Raw genomic sequence first — 23868 nt, 5'->3', positions numbered from 1 at the left:
AACACCTGCTAAAACTTGAATAATAGGGCATTACTTTCAAATACTTCTAACATATACATATGCATGCGAGTGTTAGAATTTTCACCTCCAAATCCCATGGCCTCGGTGGATATTGTGGGAACAAATTCTAATAATGGCCCGTGCACATTTCAGGTTATTTAAACAGCACAAACAAATGTAAACATGCATGTACATTTTTGTGAAATGTGAGCACAAATGCCCAACATGTAATATGCACAAGTGAGGTTGTCATTTATAAGTTTACCCCCACATACACAACTTTTCATAAAAAAAGATTTGGGAAATATATATTTATTGTCTGAATATAAAAGGCACCTTTATTGGCCCAGTATAGGGTCTCAATCCTGTGGATTTTGCACATCCAAAATTTAGGATTTTGATATACACCGGGACTGCAGGATTGGATCTTAACCTTTTAAGCAATTCATTGAAAATAAGTCTTGCTTTTCCCATCCCAGAGTCAAGTTGTGGTCACTTTCTATTCCAATTTAAGGACTAGTTCCTTCAAAACTTTACTCCAACAAGTAGTCCTCACTTGAGTAATCCCATTAACTTCTACAGTGCTACTCACATGATTAATGGTTTTCAGGATCAGGCCCTAATTTTCAACAATAAAATATCACTATGTATCTCAAATATCATTTTTAACCTAAACTCGATCCATATCTGGGCCTTAAGAGGTTGAATAGAAAAAAAATCTCCATAAAGCAACTACCCCGCTCAAAAGCATTCCAAACTATATATAGTATCTGCAAATGCAACATGTTCTTACATAGGTATTAAAAGCATCTATGACTGTTTTTAGAAATCATTAGTTTGTACTTACAAGTTTATCATATTCCTTAGCACTAGATATATCACATGCAACTATTTACCTCAATGGTGTATTCTTCATAATACAATAACTAATTAATAAGTATTTAAAGAGCAATTAAGTTATAAATAAAATGTGATGATAGTATCACCTAGTCTTAAGTATTATCAGCATATTATATATATGAAATACAAATGAATGAAATAAAGGAGCACATTTACGAAATCCAAGCCTGTTTAGCAATGTTATGTAAGCCTCTTAGATTAAACAAAAAAATTTTACTAACAAACGAGAAATAAAATGTATAAGCTGAGTACCGAGAATCAAACATGGCCATGAACTGGGGGTATCTGACATTTCCATCTTCATCAAGGGGGATTCTGTCAAGTAGCAGCTCAAACTCTTCATCAGTAATCTCCACGCCAAACCTGAAACAAACAGCAGTTAGCAGCAGTCACTCACGGAGTTCACATTTGGGTCAACAGTACCCACAATACCCTAAGCATATGGCTGCCATTAACTCTTTGTTATTGCTTCGGTCCTCAAGATCAAGAGCACCACGTGAATATCAGAGGTTAATCAGGGTTTTGATCGCTTCAGCTTTCTCGAAGAAAGAAATTCTACCACAGAATCCCGCATTGGTGGGGCACAGAAATAGAAATACTAGCATATTGAACTCTGTGCAATTGTCCTCTATAAAAAGTTATTCATTACACTAAAACACTGGTATTGCTTAAACTAGTTAACTCTGAAAGGCCTTTCATTTGGACTGTTTAGCATGAAAGAAAATGTAGAGAAAAAGTGGCTTTTCGAAAAACAGCTTCTTAATGCTTTTGGAAAGCATTTCATAATGGCTTTAAAGACATTTTGCATACAAATATTTAAAAAGTGTCAGTGTTTATTCATCAGCAAGAAAGTGTTTTCATCTCTCAAGAACAATCAAAACATAATCCTCCAAATACTGGCATAAATAGGAATGACTTAAGCAATAGTAATGAACAAGGCATTCATTCATCATTTTGCAAAGCTGATAAAACACAGCTGACTTTTTGGGGGGGATATACTTTCCTTTTGCAAAGGCAATGAAAGCATACACTAAACGTAGCATTTATTTGTTGTTTTGATTTTCATCATCACCCTCTGCCACTTAACATAACTCAGGAAATGAGGGTATCATTTGTTCTAAACTCCACGGAGCTTATTTTTAGGGAGTTCTGACTCACAAACATTTGGAGCAAGGAGAAAATGCACAGTACAAAATCAGCCTATTTGACCTGGCATATTTGTCAGGAAGTCCATGGAGAGGGGCAGAGTCAATTGTTTCTTGCACTTGCTCTGAGAAGATTTAGTTTTTCTTTGGTGTCACTTAGTTTCATTTACACCTCAGTATTGCTGATGCAATGTCAATACACTGTCAATCTGAGAAAAAACAACACACTCTCTCAGACCATAGGGCCAGATCCTCAGATGGTGAAAACTGACTTCAACTGAGCTACAACAGTTTGCACACGTTGAGGATCTGCAAGAATCAGGCCAACTATCCAAAATAATACTCCTGATATCCGTAGAGTTAGCCTGAATTTAGGCTGATGTAATTGAGATCAGAATAGTGTATGCTGGGTGAAGCATCGAAGACTGGAGGATATTGAGGGATGGATGACTTGATGATTACCTGTTCTGTTCATTCCCTCTGAAGCACCCAGTGATTTCCCTACACCCCCCCAAATTTCCCCCTCCCCCCAGTTTTGTGAACTAGTTACATGCCAATTTAGTGACTGTTTGGAAGTCTGAATTGAAACTGAAACATTAATACACACTTTAAAAGCATATACAGTGTATGATAAAATACATATATCTGAAAAAGTATAATAGATTTGAAAAGTATGAACATACACTAGCTTCCTTATACAGCTGTTGTTTTTTAGAACAATGTCAGTGCATTCATTTCGGTGATGTTGACCAACCTAATAATTTCAAATGATGATTTATAAACAAAGTTTAAATGAGCTCTCCCTGACAGCTAGTGATGAGCTGCGGGCTCAGGGGAAAGGCTTCAGAACCAGATTGTATTTACATTCACACCTAATCTACCTAGTTATCCAGCAAACAGAGCTGTGTTGCCCAAGTGATAGATTTTGGCTGGGGCTGGGTTACAAATCACTTGAATGCAAGGCGGGGGGGGGGGGGGGGAGAGAATGAAATGCTGTTGTTCTTATTGTATGAGTAAAGGGCAGTAGAACTGTACTTAGCCTGTGCTGATTGAGGGCATCAAGAGAGAGGGTGGGGACCTGTCCCACTCCACTGTTTAAAGACAGAGCTGATTAGGCTCCATAGATAGTCTTTTGTTCTGTAGCTGAAATCACTGATTATCAAGTCTAAGTGCTTAGTCCTGCTGTGAGGCCAGTGTTTCTGTGGAAGAGATGGCCCAGACTGCACTAGCAGCGAGGTTCCCCTACTGAGAGCTCAGCTGAAATCACTGAGAGCTGATGGAACCTCAAGAGACCAACTCGCAGAGGTCACAGTGGCAGGTGGCAGCAGAAGGCGACTGCGCAGGGCCATTGGCAACAGAGTGGTGGAGTGAACGGTGGCACAACAAACAGCAGTGGCCAGAGCGAACAGTGAACAGCTGGAGAACGAGCAAGGTGACTTCTTGCCCCCCACCTGGGAGGTGTACTCACGTGAAAGCACCTCTGAACTCTGAGTATTCACTGACCAAGGACAACACTGGTGAGTGGGGTGCAGTGGAAGGAAAAGTGAGGGGCACGTTAAATAAACATTTGTTTGTTGGACTATATTTTAGTGACTTTGCTCCAGAATGCTAGATTTGTGACTGGAAATGGAAACTTATATAATGTTTCCTAGTAGGCCAAGATTTTTAAAATGCATTATTTGCCCAGGTTGTTATCTCACATCATTGCTATCTTGAGAGGTCATTATGTTGGGGAGTTTCTGTACTAAACATTTTTATTATTATAATTAATTTTTACATAAGAACGGCCATACTGGGTCAGACCAATGGTCCATATAGCCCAGTATCCTGTCTTCCGACAGTGGTCAAGGCCAGATGCTTCAGAGGGAATGAACAGAACAGGCAATCATCAAGTGATCCATCCCCTGTTGCCCATTCCCAGCTTCTGGCAAACAGGCTAGGGACACTCAGAGCATGGTGTTGCATCCCTCCCATCCTGGCTAATAGCCACTGATGGACCTATTCTCCAGGAATTTATCTAGTTCTTTTTTTAATCTTGTTATAGTTTTGGTCTTCACAGCATCCCCTGGCAAAGAGTTCCACGGGTTGACTTTATGTTGTGTGAAGAACTACTTCCTTTTGTTTTTTTAAAACCTGCTGTCTTTTAATTTCATTGGGTGACTGCTAGTTCTTGTGTTATGTGAAGGATTAAATAACATTTCCTTATTCACTTTCTTCACACCAGTCAAGATTTTATAGACCTCTATCATATCCCTCCTTAGTCGTCTCTTTTCTAAGCTGAAAATTCCCAGTCATTTTAATTTCTCCTCCTGTTTCATACCCCTAATCATTTTAGTTGCCCATCTCTGTACTTTTTCCAATTCCAATATATCTTTTTTGGGATGGGGTGACCAGATCTGCACACAGTATTCAACGTCCACATGTACCATGGATTTATATAGAGGCAATATGATATTTTCTGTCTTATTATCTATTCCTTTCTTAATGATTCCCAACATTCTGGTTGCTTTTTTGACTGTCACTGCACATTGAGTGGATGTTTTCAGAGAACTATCCACAGTGACTCCAAGATCTCTTTCTTGAGTGGTAACAGCTAATTCAGACTCCTTCATTTTGTTTGTATAGCTAAGATTGTTTTACAATGTGCATTACTTTGCATTTATCAACATGGAATTTCATCTGCCGTTTTGTTGCCCAGTCACCCCGTTTTGTGAGATCCTTCCCCAAATTTTGCCACCTCACTTTTTACCCATTTTTCCAGATCATTTATGAGTATGTTGAACAGTAATGGTCCCAGTACCAACCCCTCAGGGATACCACTATTTATCTCTCTCCATTCTGAAAACTGATAATTTGTTTCCCATCTTTTAACCAGTTACTGATCCATGAGAGGACTTCCCTCTTATCCCATGATGGCTTACTTTTCAAAGGTCAATTTAAATAAAATACATTTTAAAAAAAATTATATTTTTTTAGAAATCTAGACCTGTTATGTGTTTTGGTGTAACTTGCATTATCCTTATGTTAAATTTGCATTATCCTATCTCTTTTTTATATATCTCATGGGCCCTGACACCCCCCCCTGTAAATTTGAACACCCCCCTAATTTCAATTCCTGGGGAAACCACTGCACCTGGCACTGGCCACTGTTGAAAGACAGGATACTGGACTAGATGGACCATTGGTCTGACCCAGTATGGCCGTTATTACGTCTGGAGTTGGCACAAAAATACCTTTGGAAGATTTCTGGACCAGACAAACAACCACCCAGGGACATACACAAAAGATCTGTATCCATGACTTCAGATGAACTGTGAAACCAAAGTTTCCAGAGTTCCTGCTGTCGTATGCAACTTGGGCCTGGTCCCCACTAACCCCCCACTTCGGACTAAGGTACGCAAATTCAGCTACGTTAATAACGTAATTTCGTAATTCGAAATACCTTAGTCCGAACTTACCGCGGGTCCAGACGCGGCAGGGAGGCTCCCCCGTCGATGCCGCATACTCCTCTCACCGAGCTGGAGTACCGGCGTCGACGGCGAGCACTTCCGGATCGATCTGGGATCACTTTATCGTGTCTAAACCAGACACGATAAATCGATCCCAGAACATCGACTGCCTGCCGCCGGACCCTCCGGTAAGTGTAGACGTACCCTTAGAATAGCTCCAAGTTCCCCAAACATGACTGGACACAAAGGAGCTGGTCCTGAACATCTGGCCTACTGATGTATCCAGAGTTTTTCTTCTGATGAAGGAATGATGTGTTGTGTGTGTGACACTGGAGGAGGAAGATGGGGCTATGCAGGTTTCCGAAATGTGCCTTAGCCTCCTGCCTTAATGACTACATCTGAGAATTAAGGAAATATAAGAGAAAGGTCTGGAGAAAGCAAGCAATGGGAAAGAGGTGTAGTGATTCTACATCAACATTGTATTCTGACATTGTGTCACTTATTAACATTCCAGAGACCTATTTAACATTACTGATCTAAGGATTTCAGGGAACATGGTGTGACTACATGACATCCTTTATGCCCATTGGTGTGGAAACAAAAAGAGCCTTTATTGAAATGGGCATTTTGCATATACCAAATTGTGCTAAATTACAATATTGTACCTTTCATCCTAAAAGGATCCTTAATGCTTTACAAACTTAACCAATGCATACAAACCCAGTAAACACAGGGATCACATCATCCACAACTCAAATGCAGCCACTATTTAGTAACACACACAGCACTGCACAACAGATGAATCACTGAATTCTCTGGGGCATATTTTCAAAGGCAGATGCAATGGGCAGGGCTTGAGAAACAGATATCTGTTAGCTGGAGGGCTAAGCCCATTTAGACAGAAGCTGATAAAAAATATGAGAGAATTGTTAACAGAGAGGTCCAGGGGAAATTATAAAGTAGTGAATCATCCCTGAATTAAAGCCTAATTAAACCACACATGGTGATGAGTCATTCCTGTGCAAGGCTCCAGCCAATCCACAAGCCAGGAGCAGGTCTGGTGATATAAGTCTCGCAGGAGAGAGGACAGGATCTGTTCAAAGAGTGGGGGCATGGCTGGAGTGTGCTGCACTCTACCAATCTCCAGCTGGCAGAGAGACTGTGGAGGGCATGATCTAAACGGATATAGATCAGGTTTAAACAGATGTAAGTGTCTCCTTATAGAATTGTTCTGGTTCAACATCACATCTTTAGTTGAACCAGTGCAACTTCTGTGTTTAGACAAACCCTAAGAATCTGACCACGAAAAAAAGACCTGTTAGTGTATTTACTAAAAAGCAACAAAGAGTCCTGTGGCACCATAAAGGCTAACAGATGTATTGGAGCATAAGCTTTCATGGGTGAATGCACACTTCGTCAGATGCATATAATGGAAATTTCCAGAGGCAGGTATAAATATGCAGGCAAGAATCAGTCTGGAGATAACGAGGTTAGTTCAATCAGGGGATTTACTATCTCTCTCCGCTTATACAGCAGTGTTCCTCATAATACTTTTTATAGTGCTTTATGCAGCCTAGTTTTAAATGACTCAAGCGACTACACTTCACTTATCAGTTTGTTCTGCAACCTAAAACATCTCGCTGGCAGAAAGTTTTTCCTGATAGCCTAAACTTTCCCTTTCTAAATTTCATCCCATTGCTATTAGTTATTCCCCCACATACCACATTAATCAATTCCTCTCCTTCCGTGGTGTTTACAAACTGAAATACTTGAAGGCTTGTTGTGTCCCCTGTTTAGAAGTTGCAAAGCTCCTTTAATTTTTCCTTGTCAATTAATCCCTCTAGCCACCAGGTGATTATGTTGCTCTTTTTCGTACTCCTTTCAGGTTGTCACCAACTCTCTGTCTAGAGTAGTGCACAATTTGGTTGTATAGATAGGGACTTAAACGCAATGCTCTGTGTGAGGTGATACTTTGCAGCCCAAAACTGCATTAACCCTTTCTGCAACCAGAGTACATTGGTCCTGTGTATTAAAAAAAAAAAAAAAAAAAAAGCAGTCAGGGCTACTGCTTCACACTGTGCATGGGTGTGTGGAGTCCTTCAGTGTAGGCTCTTCACAGCCTGACATCAACCCCATCACAGAATTCAAGGCCTAACACAATGTGTAGGAGAGACCTCAATATTGATATAATTTTATTAATGCAATTTTTGCAACTCAATGTCTTTTAAGCCATTACAAACTTGTTTGCACTTTTACTGAATACTAAGATATACACCTCTACCTCGATATAACGCTGTCCTTGGGAGCCAAAAAAAATCTTACCGTGTTATCTCGAACTTGCTTTGATCCGCTGGAGTGCGCAGCCCCGCCCCTCCGGAGCTGCTGCTGTACTGCATTATATTAGAATTCGTGTTATATCGGGTCACATTATATCGGGGTAGAGGTGTAGCTACAAGAATGTTATAGCCAGGATGCTTGGACAGATAACGATACATATGCTTAGCTAATTAGCTTACAAAATGTTAAAGCTATTCAGAGAAATTTCAGAAGGTTTCTGCTTCTCTCTTCCAAGGACAAGCAACCATCAAGCAGACAAACCATGAAGACACTTTTAGGAAGAAGTCTGATTGTGAAAGCAATGCAGGGTTGTGTTATCAAAGCAATAAATATAGAGGTAAAGTGGCCTATACCAACCCCTCTAACCCCTTCTCAAAGAAAAAACCTGAGTTTAAACCCACATACAATTCTAGAAATCGTTACAAAAGCAATACATTTCAATAAACACACTAAAGTTTTCATTCTTTAAACTTGGAGAACATTTATGGTGGGAAACCTCTTCCAAACGATACTGGTTATTTCCAACTCATGTTTCCACTTAAGGGTGAAAACCTTTGTTGTATCTCAAATGCTTAAGGCGGCATAAGCTTCTTTCAGTATTTATATTTGCAAATAATTTGTATCTAAATATAAACCTTCATTTAATAATGGCTTGATATTGTTATATGAATAGTAAGATTTGTTATTTACAACTATAGCAACATCATTTGATGCTAGACTAATTACAAATGTAAGAAGCTATTTAAGTATAGAATATTTATAGTAATGGGGAATTAATCAGTCACTGGTGGTGTACAAGCAAACCCTCTCTCCTAAAAGCAGGAAGATAAGAAAATCTTTGTTTCTAAAATTGTCAGGCAGAGTCAAGAACTTAGGTTAAAGACTTTCTAAGAGTTGTTTAATTTTAAAAAAGACTGTTTTGAGAATTAAAGACTCATGTAAACAGGAATGTTTTGACTTTTCAAAAAGAGAATTTCAGTTTCTGTCAAATGTTCATAGATATTTTAAAAAAATCACAGAAAATGGACTGAATAAAAAGAAAACTTTTAAAGTTAGTTTTAACTCTCTGGATCTTTCCTGCCACAAGAAAAACAAAGGCAAATAAAGAAATGTTGCCTATTCATTAAACAGGCTGCATATTCAGGATCTGAAAGTGTCACCTAAGCCAACCCCAAAGGCATGGAGCCAATGAAAGGGTGACAACAACCAATTTTAATCTAAACAAGCACGAAGGAGGTGTAATTCTCTATAATTTAATGAAAATAAGGTGAGCACCCCACACTCGCACACCCCCTGCTACTCTGCTTTAGGGTGACTAGATGTCCCCATTGTATAGGGACAGTCCCGATTTTGGGGTCTTTTTCTTATATAGGCTCTTATTACCCCCCACCTCCATCCTGATTTTTCACATTTGCTGTCTGGTCACCCTACTCTGCTTAAACAGCAATCACTTCACAACTCATCCTGGCCATTTCTACAAGCAAGCCTCTACAGACAGATAAAAGGTAAGAAAAACAGAAATCTCAAGAAAAAAACAACCCAAGGAAACCTCCCCAAGACTGCAACATGGATTTGTGAGAGGTAGTTAACTAAAACACTGCCAAGGGACTAGATTTAAAACTCTTGTAATTATTTTGTGGAAAAAATATAAAAACAGTTGTAATTTAAAAGACTAACAGTTTTTTGTGTTAATCATTAAGTGGTTAGACCATATATTCCTGCAGAGGAGACAGAGGTAAACAGAGAAAAAGTGGAATTTTATTGGAATTAAGATTCTCCTTATATTGGTTAAATAGCCTATCTCAAGACAGCTCCTTAAATGACTTATTTTAAGTAACAGATTTCATAGGGTAATTACGATTGCTTACTTTGCCAACAACAAACTGGCTGCTTACTTATTAATAACCAACAGGTCCATCTGCTCTGAAATAAAGTTATTTTGCCCATCTATAAACATTCTTAGTTATCTAAGGATATACTAAAGAATAGGTTCCCAATAATTTTGGGAAACAATATAGTTGGGTCTGAATTTACCAGCCCTGGGAAAGCACACACTCTGAAGTGTAATCTCTGTTAAAAGCTCTCCACAGCAAGACATATAGAAGAGAGTGGAATGGATGTAACCAGTTTATCATTTGTGTTTGTGTCATTTGTGTTGTTTTAATGTTTTCTTTTCCTTCCTTAATAATAAAATAACCCTGGTTAAGAATTGTGATTATTTTGTTGCTTTTGATCATGGTGTCCCCTAATGGATGTAAAAGAACCCATGTGACTAGATAGTGGTGGTCACACACTCAAGTTGGCAGCAAGAGAAACAATCCATAAGAGCTGGCCTCTGATTTCTTCTTTCTCCACACTAAATACTCTGTAATTTTTAAAACAAAATTACTTGGAATCCAACAATTTACAACTACCCCTTTCAGCCCCACAACTGCTATTAAAGTCAATGGGAATAATTCCCTTGATTTTAAAAGGAGATTAATTGGGCCATAGGAATTATAACAACTAATATTTTACATATTGAAAAAGCAATTAGCTGAAAATCAACTTATGGCTATTTCCTATTACATCATAAATGTTCATTGCCTTTTGTCTGTGTCTCAAACATTCATCTACAGATTCTAGGCAGTGAGATGGTTAACATAGGAAGGAAATCAAGAGTACGTCTACAGCAGCTGGGATGTGCGATTCCCAGCATGGGTAGGCATACATGTGCCCGTGCTGCTCAAGCTTGTGTGCTAAAAACAGCAGCATGGCAACGGCTTGAGCTAGCCACTCAAGTCCAATCTCAGCCGATGCCCTGGGTACACACTCAGGAAGCTATCCCAAGCCTCCACCACGGGTGCACACTGCTACTTTTAGACACTAGCAAGCAGAGCTAGTGTGAATCTGTCTACTCACACTGGGAAAAGACAGTTACCTTTTCCGTAACTGGGGTTCTTCAAGATGTGTTGCTCAGGTCCATTCCATATTATGTGTGTGTGCTCACCACATGCACTGGTGCCGGAAGTTTTTCCCTCAGTGGTATCCGTAGGGGACTGGCTCTGGCACCCCCTGGAGCGCGAGCACATGTCGCAGTATAAGGGGCGACGCCGGCTCCCCCCACCCTAAGTTCCTTCTTGCCAGAAACTCCGACAGTGGGGAAGGAGGTCGGGTTATGGAATGGACATGAGCAACACCTCTCGAAGAACACCAGTTACGGAAAAGGTAACTTCTTTTCTTCTTCAAGTGCTTGCTCATGTCCATTCCATATTAGGCGACTCCCAAGCAGTGCCAACAGAGGCAGGTAGGAGTTCACGGACGTGTAGACTGCAACACAGCTCTGCCGAACCCAGCGTTGTCTCTGGCTTGCTGAGTGATGGCGTAGTGCACCGTGAACGTGTGAACTGAAGACCACATCACAGCTCTGCAAATGTCCTGGAGTATGTCCACAGTATTGAGGACCCAGCGGTCCAAAGTTATAGTGGTCCATGCGGGGAGGAAAAAAAGGGCAGTTGGAAAACAGCAGGAAAATCAGATCCGGGGTATAGTCTGGTAGGTTGCCCTCGAGCGCACCCTCAAAATGCTCGCTTGCCCTCCTCATGAGCCTGGGGGTGGGGCTTCCCCTGTGGTGCCTCTACCTCTGGAGCCTCCACCTCTGGAGGAGGGCGGGATGTTGCGGCCAATGGCCTATCGGAGGCCCCCGCCACTGACCGGGAAGCCTGCAAAGGCTGGGTAAACCCCCACGGGTTCCAGGGGTACCACACCACCAGCCATTGGCCAGGGGTCCATGGGGTAGGTTGCGGTGTTGATGATCTTGACAGTACTGCCAGTGCCAGGGCTTGTCCCACTGACAAGGACTCCTGTTTAGTGCCAGAGTCATAAGCGGAGTGGTTGCTGCAGGGTGACCATGACCGTCTGGACTGGTGGCCCTCCTCTGTGTGGTGCTGGCCACTGTGTCTTGACATTGACCTGTCTGATCGAGATCAGTCCCTCATGTGGGCCCTCAGGGATCTTCAGTGTTCGATGGATTGGCATTGGTAGATTGGTGATCTACGCCTCATGCTGTTTTACCAGTACCAGGACCTAGAGCGGGACCGGGAGCTGGAATGGGCCGGTCATTGGGAGGATCTCCCTGACTGTGAGGATTCATGTCTCGGTAACAGGTGCCATCGGGCGGGTGACCACTGGCTCCACTCAACTTATCGGTTGCATGATCAGTGCCGAGGCACTGGAGACACGAAGGATCGGTCTCGACGCTCATGCCGTGCCTCAAATCCCATTGTTGGTGCCCAGGGTCTGGAGACCGAAGAGGGCTTCTCTGAGCCTTCCTTCCTACTTCCGAGGCATGACGGCTCCATGTGGGCGAGCGCTGGAGGGACATTCCTCGCGATGGGGAGCAGTGCCACTGAGGCGGGGACATGTGGAATGGTCCCCAGGTGGGTTTATCCCTGGACTGGGTACTGCTGGAGCCAGTGTGGGCGGCACTGGTAGTGTCAGGATCTCCTGCGCTGCCTGCAGGGCCTTGGGTGTCAACAGGACTTCTAGCTGACGGAGGCCCTCATCACTGTCCAGTGTGGCAGGCATAGTATGGGAGGGGCTAGACCGCTTGCCTTGAGCTGGGGCCCGACTCCCTGACAGAGGCATTGAGCCACCCAGCACAGGTCTTGGCTCTCCTTCGGCCCTCTCCTTTCTCTTACGGGAAGTGGGAGATCTTCCCCTCGCAGTCCTCTTGGGTTTCTTGGCCAGGCTGGGGAGGGAGATTGGTGCCGGCTCGTAGATGGCGCCGGCGGGGCACTCTGAACTGATGCGGTGGTGCTCGGAGCCGAGTCAGACCTCTGCTCCAGTGCTGGGGTCAGCGCCAACTCCATCAGGAGCACCCTGAGACGGATGTCTCTCTCCTTTTTTGTTTGGGGTTTGAATGATTTACAGATGCAACACTTGTCGCTTATATGTCCTTCAACTAGACACCTTAAACAACTAACGTGTGGGTTGCTGATGGGCACAGGCCGCTTACAACGATCACATGGCTTAAAGCCTGGGGACCGGGGCATGTCCGTCCCTAGGCTGAGTCCTGTCCAGGACCAACTAACTAGAACACACACTAAGGGTAACCTAATGATATACAACTATTTTACAGGAAAAAACGTTCGTGAGACACACTGAACGAAGCTAGAAAAGCTAGCCAAATCAACAGACGTTCAGCACCGTCACTGGTGGCAAGAAGGAACAGAAGGCGGGGGGAGCCAGTGGCGCCTATTATACCATGGCATGTGCGTGCCGCTCCCGGGGGCGCCACAGCTAGTCCCCTACGGATACCACCAAGGGGAAAACTTCTGGTACCAGTGCATGTGGCAAGCACACACACATAGGCATGTGCATGGGGTGTGCCGGGTGTGCCCAGGCACACCCTAATACAGGGGTGGGCAAATGGCTCCACTCCCCGGTGTGGCAAGCAGTGGGGTCCACACTCCCGGGCCGGAGCGCCCAGCCGAACGCAGCAAGCCGCCGGCCCCTCTCCCACCTTCCCCCCTCCCCTGGAGCCATGCTACCGCACGTGCAGCACTCTGGGGCTGCGCGCTCCCGCGGGGCAGTGTTTGGCTCTGCGGGGAGGCTAGGAGCCTCATCTCATGGTAAAGGGTCCAGGGCCAGGGGGGTTGGATAAGGGGTGGGGGCAGTCAGGGGACAGGGTGGGTTGGATAGGGGGTGAGATCCTGGGGGGGTGGTGGTTGGGGTGGGGGGGGTCTCTGGAGGGGACAGTCAGGGAGCAGGGGGGATTGGATGGGGCATGGGAGTCCCGGGGTCACTCAGGGGGTGGATAGAGGTCAGGGCAGTCAGGGGATAGGGAGCAAGGAGGGTCCTGGGGGGGGCAGTTAGTGGGGGGGTCTCTGGAGGGGGTGCTCAGGGGACAAGGAGCTGGGGGGGGTTGGATGAGTCAGGAGTTCTGGGGGGGCTGTCAGGAGGCAGGGGTGTGGAGATGGGTTGCGGGAGGCAGGGAGCGGGGGGGGTTGTATGGGTTGGGAGTTCTGGGGGTCCTGTCAGGGGGTGGGGAGCAGTTGGATAGGCGTGGGAGTCCCAGGCGTCTGTCTGGGGGCAGGGGTGTGGATAAGGGTCAGGGCAGTCAGGGGACAGGTAGGGGGTAGGGGTCTAGGGGGCAGTCAGGGGACAAGGAGCAGGGAGGCTTAGGTAGGGGGTGGAGTCCTGGAGGGCCAGTTAGGGGCAGGGGTCCCAGGAGAGGGTAGTCAGGGGACAAGGAGCAGGGGAGGTTGGGGGTTCTGAGGGGGGAAGTCAGGGGGCAGGACTAGGGCAGGGCAGGGGTGGGACTAGGGCAGGGCTCCCTGGGTGCACACCCTAATGAAATGGGCTGTGCACGCCTATGCACACACACCTAATATGGAATGGACATGAGCAAGCACTCGAAGAATTATACCTTCGAGATGCTGGGTAGACTTATCCTAAATTTTAAGTGTGATTGGCTGTGACTCAGTTCAGGTTCTTCTGGGGCTTTGAGAGTCAGTGGTGAGCTGCAAGAGGGGAATGTCTGGAGATGCAGCATATGAGCAGTAGCGGTCGGAAGAAAACAGGGTGTAGTGGCACTGGCTGGGGATGCGGGGTGTGTGTGGGGGTGGGGGGGTACAGAGGGACAATGCCCAAGCAACAGCCACTGGAGGCTTTCTGCCTACATGAGACAAAGGCACACAAAACTTTCATCGGGGTAAGGGAAGCAGGCTCCAAAGCAGCACTGCAGCATCATTTAAAAAGGTGTCAAGTATCAGAGGGTAGCCGTGTTAGTCTGAATCTGTAAAAAGCAACAGAGGGTCCTGTGGCACCTTTAAGACTAACAGAAGTACTGGGAGCATAAGCTTTCGTGGGTAAGAACCTCACTTCTTCAGATGCATCCCAATACTTCTGTTAATCTTAAAGGTGCCACAGGACCCTCTGTTGCATTTAAAAGGTGGTAGCATGCACTCTAAGTGTCAGCCTCCAGCTGTTAGCTAGTGTGAAGGATGATCAAGTCAAGCCCTCTCTGGGATGAGCAGCAGCTCTGGCCCCCATTAGTCCTCCCTTTTTTGGTATGAGTGTAGCTGTATTGTGCGTCTATTTAAAAAAAACAAATGAACTTGCACACACATAAAACTTAGAGCATTCACTGTGTTGCACAAACATAATGCCTTGTGCTCAGTGACTGCCAGCACCAATAGTCTAGATAATTTTGCATGTGCCAGGTGGGTGAGAGAGTCACCTTGTAGACCTCCTCCCAAGCACATTCATATGATGCAGCCAGAATCTAGTCCTAAATTAGAATCAGGTTTGTTTTGTTTCTGTTTCAGGAAGGATTATAGTCAGTCGTGGGGGATCTAAACAGCATAGAAGGGAGTGAACAAGCTGGCGTGTGATCTTGAATTCAAAGAGTCTCCCTTACTACTGTAACAGGTAACAGCAGTAGAGCAGCACAGAAATGCTATGATCAGATTGCAATTACATTTGAACTGTTCACTACAGTACAAGTGTCTTGTCATTTTTACTAATTAATAGTAACGAAAGCAATGAAAAATGCATTCCAGTGAAGCAGTGTGAAAAGAAAGGGATGAAGACGGGAGGATTTAGAGTCCCTTTGTATCCCCATTGGAAGGAATATAAACATTTAGCTTAGTATACAATAGTGTTGGGCCGGGGGAGGTGATGGGGCTCACAGAGACTATTGTATTTTGAGGCTAAACAAAAGACCATCAGATTTGTTTCTGTTGTGTCCCTGTCTCAGTTTCAAATCCAAATCCCTAGAGGCTCATAGTTCTCTGCAAAAACCATTAGTAACTTGGCGAGGGAAGGACTTTTAAACATTCCTGGTAAAGATTTCTGGGACTCCTCATCTGAATTTTATTTTAACAAGAAAGAAAAACTTCAAATTAAAACACTTGCTTCACTGATGTTTCTATCACTTTTTTCCCTACACAGATATTCAGACATGTACATGTTTGCTCACCAAATATTTGCAGAGAATAAAAATCTTGTGACTACTTGGCAACTATGTATTCACTCACAGGTGCAAACCCAGAGTGTCTTGTTCAAGCCCTTCTTCTGCTTATCAAAATTTCAGTTATTCAACCAAGGAGCATGAACGATACCAGGAGGAGACTAATCACACAGTGAGTACTCTAATGTACAGTCACAATCAACAGTTTGCAGGCTTATTGACAGGCTGAAAGTTATCAATATTAAGGCCAGAAGGGACCCTCATGGCCATCTAGTCTGACCTCCAGATGTGTTCACATATAACCATTCACAGAATAATTTGGAATAATGAACATTTTTTTTAAATCATTCAATTTGTGAGTAATTCACAAACAGAAAAAAGGGCAAACACACACACACACACACACACACACACACACAACTTATGCAGTTCCCTCTCAAGAGCACCAGGAAGCTTTACAAAGTCCTTTATAGTTCAAAGCAGCCTCTAAAAACAATGACAGCAGAAAACTTACTAATTGGAATCACACATTAGTTACTGAATGTACAGGACCAGATCTTAAGCCCCCATTCCATCTCTTTTGAGCTGCTCCAGCAACACACAGCAAGTGGAAAGCCAGCTTAATATGCCAGTAGGGGATTCGCTCAGAGCAGAGGAATCCCTGGACAGTGTAGAACTGGCAGAAATGACTCTGTCATGCTCCTTCACAGGCCCTGCGTAGGGGGAGTGTCTGGAATGCAGCCAGGGGAGGGTGAGTGGCTGGACCACTGCTGTGGCCCAGAGATCCCCAGCGGGCAGAAAGGCCAGTTGGGGGCAGTTACTAATCAGCATGATTTAGAATAGACTTGAGGCCCTGAGAGCTGAACTGGCCCCCACCAAGAGTGTCATGGGTGGAAATGCACCCCACAATAGTCCCCAGGCGAAAAGCATGTTCTCAAAAGGAATGAGAAATACTTGTTGAGAGTGGAATCCCCTTAAGGAACAATTTCCAAAACCAGGAAGAATTTCCGGGTTTGCCAGCTGAAGCTTGCAGTAGGGACCATTTCCACCAACCTGGAGAAGCAATAGCAGAGGGTTTGGGTGGGGTTTTAACAGGTAGACCTAGGAATACACTGTAGTTATGGGATAAACAGGTAATTAGGAAACAAGTGGTATGCTCACAAATAGCAAAGCTGAGGAGCCACACAAAAGAGCAGGCAAAGGAAAGGATTTTGCCCTGTGAAAAGTGTTTTATCTGGAAAAGGATTGAAAAAATTAAATAATTTACCTGACTTTATTTATGCTCGTGAGAGGCAGGAGTATGATATAACATGGACTAAAGCTTGCAGGTGTACAAGGCAGAAAATATGGCAACAACCAAAAAACCAGCCTAATAGCCAAAGCGCATGCGGTGCAGGCAGCCCGAGCGAATCTCACCCTGGCACAATTAACTATGCTAGTGGATACATCCTGCCAATGAGAACAGATGTGTGCCATTCCCACAAAGGGTGTGTGTTTCCAGGACCATGGGCAGGGCTGGGACAAAATTATTATTAATTTACTCACTCAACAGTGATGCCTAAAGGCCCCAATCATGATCCAACAAGTGTGTATGCTGCCATCCCTAACAAGCTCAAGCTGGTAGCAATTACTATGAGCCGGCTGCTCCTGAAAAAAGGAGCAGCAAACAGCATTGCACAAATTGTGTCATGGGTGATATTGTAACGTGCAATAGAAGGAACTCCCTGGCACCATAAATGTTTTACAGTGCAACTCACCATGCAATGCTATCCAGCTTTCCCCCTCAACCATTATAACAGGATTTGCCTCTGTATAATTTAGTATAGACCAACATTAAAAAAAGAATGAATAACGTGATGGAGCAAAATTGCTTACATGTTTTATAAAATTTAGTGCAATTTTTTAGCTAATTATGTTCAGTTGATTTTTCAAGTGCTCAGAAAATGACTTTGCAAAGTGTTGAGGCCTCAAAAGAGTTTTTCCAGCACAATGTTTTCATCTTCCAAAATTTTGTGTTTTCAAAATGCTCATGGAGAAGTGCCTCAACAGAAAGCTTGGGCAACTTCAGCTTGTGGAGAGAAGACACGGAGGGACAGAGCACAACAGTCACACACTCACTGACAATCAGAGCAGGTCAAAACTTTTTGCATGAAAAATTTATTTGTCAAAAAATAGCCACTCTTCTCAAACAAAACATTTTCAAAAAGAGTTGAAGTTACTGAATTTGTTTTTTACAGTTTTTTTCTACCACGCTTCTAAAAAAAAAAATCAAAATAATTTTTAAATCATTATCAAAATTTTTCATTTACCAGAAACCTAGTTTTCAGTAAAAAGAAAAATCTCCTGGATTTTGGTAAATTGAACATGTTGATCATGATTTTGTTAGAAAGTTTGATTAAATATTGTTTAAAAATGGTTAAAATATCATGAAAAGTTTAGTAAAAAATGGGAAATGGGTCCATTTTAAACCCTGCAAAATAGATACTTCAAAATGTTGAAATTTTTCTGAAATCATTTTCCTGTTTTTTGAACAGCTGTATTTGGAATGTTACATGCCCACACAAAATCTTTGTTAATTTTTACACATGCTTTTTAAGGGAGCCAACTCTTTGGTACCTAAACGTAAGACTTCCAAAAACATACAAGTACAGAAGTTTGGAAATTTCTAGTCAAGGTTGTCTACCTAGAGGTAAAATCCTGGCCCCACTAAAGTCAATGGCAAAACTCCCAGAGACTTCCATTTTGTCTGCATTTCACCCTTGATTCCCATTCAGTTACAGTTTCAACAATTAAAAATATGATGCCTACAAAATCACAGTGCAGCCATTTACACTGGTCAGAGTCAGTCACAGTGGACTTGTAATACTACCAATTCACAATGGAGATGTTTTACATCCACTTTGCACAGCTGTACATGAGACACAAGGCAGTGAAGAATCCTTCCTACTCCTTAACAGCCTTAAGACTCCATAATAACCCCAACATAAATGTACCCCAACATAAATCAGGTCTTGGGGCCTGATTCTCCACATGATTATATCAGTTTTACACCAGTGCTACGGTACTGAAATCAGTGGAGGTACAGTCAGGTGAAACTGATGTAATCGAATGGAGAATCAGACCCATTGCCTCTTTTGAGATGCTAACAGGGTCTTTAGACTGAGCAGAAATTGCCAGTATAAAGTATCTTGGGCCAAATTCAGAAGTCTTCACTTAGTCCAGTACTCAAAACTTTTCTCTCCTTTTTATCTGAAGGCCTGATCAAGTATTTCAGGATTTGGTGTAGTTTGTGTGTGGGTTGTGTACCAGGGGCAAAGATTCTCTGAAGAAATCACAGCCACTGAGTTGTGATTTACTTGCAGTCAAAACGGATCCAGCTTTTCTTCTGTTTAAACTTCATTATCGTTTTCAAACTCTATCTCATGTCCTTTTATAAGCTGAATTTAGTTAAGATATCTATTGTGCTAGGGAATATTTAAAGTAAAAATACATGTTAGCACTGTTGAAGAGCTATATACTTTCTGACAGCACTCTTTACCCTCTCTTCACTCAAGCCAATCAGTGGGAATTTTGCCTGATTGAACATAGATAAGAACGCTGAAGCAAGCCAAACATTTGCAAGCAAGACTGATGGCTTCCCCTAAACAAAGGGTACTCTGCCATCTAGTGGCAAAGATGTTTCAACATTAACAAATCTTGCTTTAAAAAAATCAAATTGAAACCTTTGCACATATGACTCATTATTGTGGTTCATTTCTCAAAGCTAATTATGGTGAAGCAGCAATATTATACTGGCGATGGACACAGTATAAAAACCTAGTGAAATGGAATATAAATAGGTAGCCTGGCTGACAGCACAAGGTGGAAACAGGAATCACACAGCAGGAAAACTGCTACATGCATTGGATTGAGATGCGTTGCCAATTTTTATCTATGAGTCCATAGCCCACATTAATTTTCTGGCCACAGTCATGTCTCTTATAGTGTGGTGCCAGGCTGTCCCAATGAGAGGATCATGTACCACATCTTCAGAGAACCAAGGACTAGCCATTTTGTTTTTCACATAAACGTTCCCCTTCCATCATTTAGTTTAAAAGAAGCAGAGCATATGCCCAATGATAACAGAATTTAATTTAGAAGCAAATAAGTAGAACTAAAGGAGAAACCATGGTATCTAAGAATGATCAAACAACAAACCACCTGGTCTAGGTTTTCAATACACTATGAATTGCGAGTGATCATTTAAAGGCACAAGGCATGTTTGTTTGGCCAGTTTGGGAGTGATTTTATATTACGGATTGGAGATTCTGTTACATTCTGTTAAAGCCTGATCCTGTGAGAAGCCAAGTACCTCACTCTCGTTGACTTCAGTGGGAAATGAAGGTGCTCAGGACCTTGCAGGATCAGGCCTTTGTTTTGTCATTTATCATTTTTAATTGGTGTAAGGCACCAAGAGGGCCTGATTTTCTGCTCCATTACACTAGTTTTACAAAAAGAAGAACAGGAGTACTTGTGGCACCTTAGAGACTAACAAATTTATTAGAGCATAAGCTTTCGTGGACTACAGCCCACTTCTTCGGATGCATATAGAATGGAACATATAATGAGGAGATATATATACACACATACAGAGAGCATAAACAGGTGGGAGTTGTCTTACTAACTCTGAGAGGCCTCTTAATTAATTGGCCTCTCAGAGTTAGTAAGACAACTCCCACCTGTTTATGCTCTCTGTATGTGTGTATATATATCTCCTCATTATATGTTCCATTCTATATGCATCCGAAGAAGTGGGCTGTAGTCCACGAAAGCTTATGCTCTAATAAATTTGTTAGTCTCTAAGGTGCCACAAGTACTCCTGTTCTTCTTTTTGCGGATACAGACTAACACGGCTGTTACTCTGAAACTAGTTTTACAGTGGTGCCACTCCACTGAAAACACCGGGGTTGCACTAGCATAAAACCAATGGAACAGAGTGGAGAGTCAGATCCAGTTATTTTTTATGTAACACACCCCCTTTTTTCTATCTTAAGAAGATTCAAACTGCTCCTTTCACACAATTGTAGTTTGAAAGCAAAAAAAGTGACTGAAAAAAAATCCATTATTTCCCTGCTTTCTCAACACCTTTGGTCATTTCATGTGGCCTCACAGACACTGAAATGCAATGTGTTCATGCCACGGACACATGCCGAGGCAGGCAATGTGAAAAGCTGAGTATTAAGGAAACATCCCTATGAAATAAAAACTTGTCTACAACAACTTCATGATCATAAATGAAGGGAACAAAAGAAACTCATTCTTACCGGCTCTCAACTGCTGCTTGAAACTCCTGCTGACTAATGACCTCTCTCTCCAACCTGTCAATTTTTCTGAGAAATACAGAAAAAGGGATCAGATCCCATGACGTTCAGAAAACATATTATCCTGCATATTGAAAACAAGTGAGCCCTAGATTAGTGAAAGGATACAGCTTTTGGCCCACATTTCATGACTCAGATAGACGGCCCAATACCATTCCAAGGTTTCTTCTATGTCATCTACCTTGTGCGATAAGGGGCAAACCTTGCCTCAAGTGTACAAGGAGTCCATCTTTCCGGGGGTTCCTTTTATGCACAGCTGCTACACAGACAGTGGGTCGGCCGGCAAGTGAAAAGAACCAGCGAATTTGCTGATTCCTGAATCCATTGGTCAGGGAGGATGCAGGCACCAGGAAGACTACTCCCCATGTGAGGCTGTATGGGAGAATTACTATTTCCTTTGCCCTATTTCAGCTCTCAAGGAATTCCCCAATGCATAGTCAGACTGCTGGAGACAGGATTTAGGGCAATGACTACTTTTCATGTATAGTTGAGGTAGTCAGTTATTTTTTGTCAAGGTCCAAATTTCATGGTCAAGGTATAGTCAAGGGTCAGACTCCACAGAAAAAAAACCCCAACAATAATGATAATAATAAGTAAATAAAAATATTTTGGGGTTCAAAAGCGTCTGGCTATCTGGATTTGGCCCGCAGAATGTCCATTGATTACCCGAGTATATGGCATATCAGTTGAAAACCTTCAATGACTTGCATCTTAACAAAACGCACTGACTGAACACACCACTGAATCATTTAAAAGGCGCACTGTCAAGAGTTACAGGCTAAACTGTGATTTAAACGGTCTGTCTATGACTGAAAAAAAATCCATCAGCTCCCTCAAAGCTCAAGGGCTGTAACACAGAGAGTTCCAGTTTCTAGCTGAGCTTCTGCAGCAATAAATGCAGGGCCTGGGATCTATTTGTAACTGTGGGCAAATCCCGAGGGACACCACAGCCTCACACAGCTAAGGAGAGAGTGGGCACAGTTGGCTTTTCAGCACCTTCCTTGACCCTAGGGGCCACCAGCACAAGTTCTAGCAGCCTGAGGGAGTAATGGGGAAAGCTCTTCAGAACACAGAGCACTCCAGCCACACACCTTACAGCAGGGGTGCCAGGAGTCGGTGATGCATAGCCAGCTACCCCAGTTCTACCTCCATAAGGAGCATCCCCAACTGGCAATTTAAGCCACCTTTCTGTCATCTTTACCCTGCAGGAACAGGCAAAGGTGACAAAGCGGGGCTGAGGATCTGGCACTTCAGTTTTGCCTGCTCTCATGGGGACTGAGGGCACTCTGCACTTTGCAGGGTCAGGCCCTCTGGAGCAACTCTCACTACGAGGCAGAAAGGTCCACCAGGGCCCCGCAAATGCCTGAAATATATGTTTTAATTAAATAAACTAAGAGTGGTCATTTCTTCACAATCACTCACACTTCTCTGAAAAGGAGGTCGGTGATGATGCCACCTTCTCAATAATATAGAGGCTAGCAAGGGGTCATTGGCTTTTAATGAGATCTTGATTAGCATCTGGAACCATTGCTAAGGCTCCAGGCCTGCAAAGGGATCTGATCTGTACAGTACCTCACTGAATAGTCCAACTGATATCAACCTATTCAACAACAATGGAACTCTGCAGGGGGATCCACACAGTTGCACCCCACTGCAGGATCAGGGCCTAAAACATTGTCTCCTGTAAAAACTCCTTTTCTTTCATTCTAAATTTGTATTTCCAGTGTTCGTGGATTCTCTCTATTTTAGCATCTTCAACAGTTCTATCTCACAATCTGTCAAACATAACAAGAAACAATTTGATCAGACACTTACTGGAACGTGGCCAAGAGTGAAAGGAAATCAGATTGAAACAAATTTGCCAACTTTGCTTCAATTGCAGTCAGAGTGGAAGCTGGGCTGATGCTCCCTTCACGATGAAATCTACAAAGGATGCAATTTAAAAGCAAGGATTAATACAGATATCACACATACCTTCTCTATTCTATTGATATTCTTGTGCTGCAGCTAGAGTTGGTCAAGAGATTTCTGACAGAACAGCGTTCCACGCAAAAATCCAGATTCAATGGAATTAAAATGTTTTCTGGCTAGCCGGCTCCCAGCTCTGGAAGGCACCGAGAGAGAATAAACATGGAACAACACAGTGCCATAACTACAGTACCTTCCAAAGTATAACCATGCTTTTGAAAATAATGTACTAGCCCACACCTCTCCACACACGTTATGGCTAGACGGTTTGGTCTGTGCTATTGTTCAGAAACTGGCTGCAGTTATGAATCACTACAAACACACCCTTGGTGTGCTTTATAATAACTCCATTCAACAGCTTACAGGCTACTATTACTAGGATACCATCAGCGACAGACCACCGATGGATGGTCTGTTGGAATGTTATTTCTAGATGTTGGTTGGAGAAGTAGAAGATAAGATACTCCTCTGTGCTCAGGCACTCCTGCACACCCCACGGATTCTGTAAAGCATGCTAACATAGAGCTTTTAGTGACATCAAAAGCCTCTGCGTCCTGGTCAGGATGACTGAGGAACAGAAAGCAAGACAACAATTACAAAAGTTATACGTGACAATCATGTTTTAAGAGAAAAATATTAAGGCCAAATCCTTGCCTTACTATTATGATGTGCATTCTTAGGTAGGTGAGTGATGATGGCTAAGCAAAGAGCCCTGAAGTCATTATGCTAAAGCAGAGCAAAATGGGATTAGTACA

The 23868-nt window shown here is 43.1% G+C and overlaps 1 protein-coding gene across 1 annotated transcript in view; it reads right to left on the bottom strand.

The window, feature by feature from the left end:
* Positions 1–23868, bottom strand: part of LOC128838703 (EF-hand calcium-binding domain-containing protein 6-like) — an 85215-nt gene that overhangs the window by 48821 nt on the left and 12526 nt on the right. The window contains exons 9-11 of the mRNA XM_054031100.1: positions 22961–23068; positions 21089–21154; positions 1153–1263 (exon numbers count right to left, since the gene is read on the bottom strand). Coding sequence (XP_053887075.1) covers positions 1153–1263; positions 21089–21154; positions 22961–23068 — 285 coding nt within the window. The remainder of the gene's footprint in view (positions 1–1152; positions 1264–21088; positions 21155–22960; positions 23069–23868) is intronic.

The sequence above is a fragment of the Malaclemys terrapin genome, chromosome 5, assembly GCF_027887155.1.
Source record: "Malaclemys terrapin pileata isolate rMalTer1 chromosome 5, rMalTer1.hap1, whole genome shotgun sequence".
NCBI classification, from domain to species: domain Eukaryota; kingdom Metazoa; phylum Chordata; order Testudines; family Emydidae; genus Malaclemys; species Malaclemys terrapin.
This window is presented reverse-complemented; position numbering and strand designations above follow the sequence as displayed.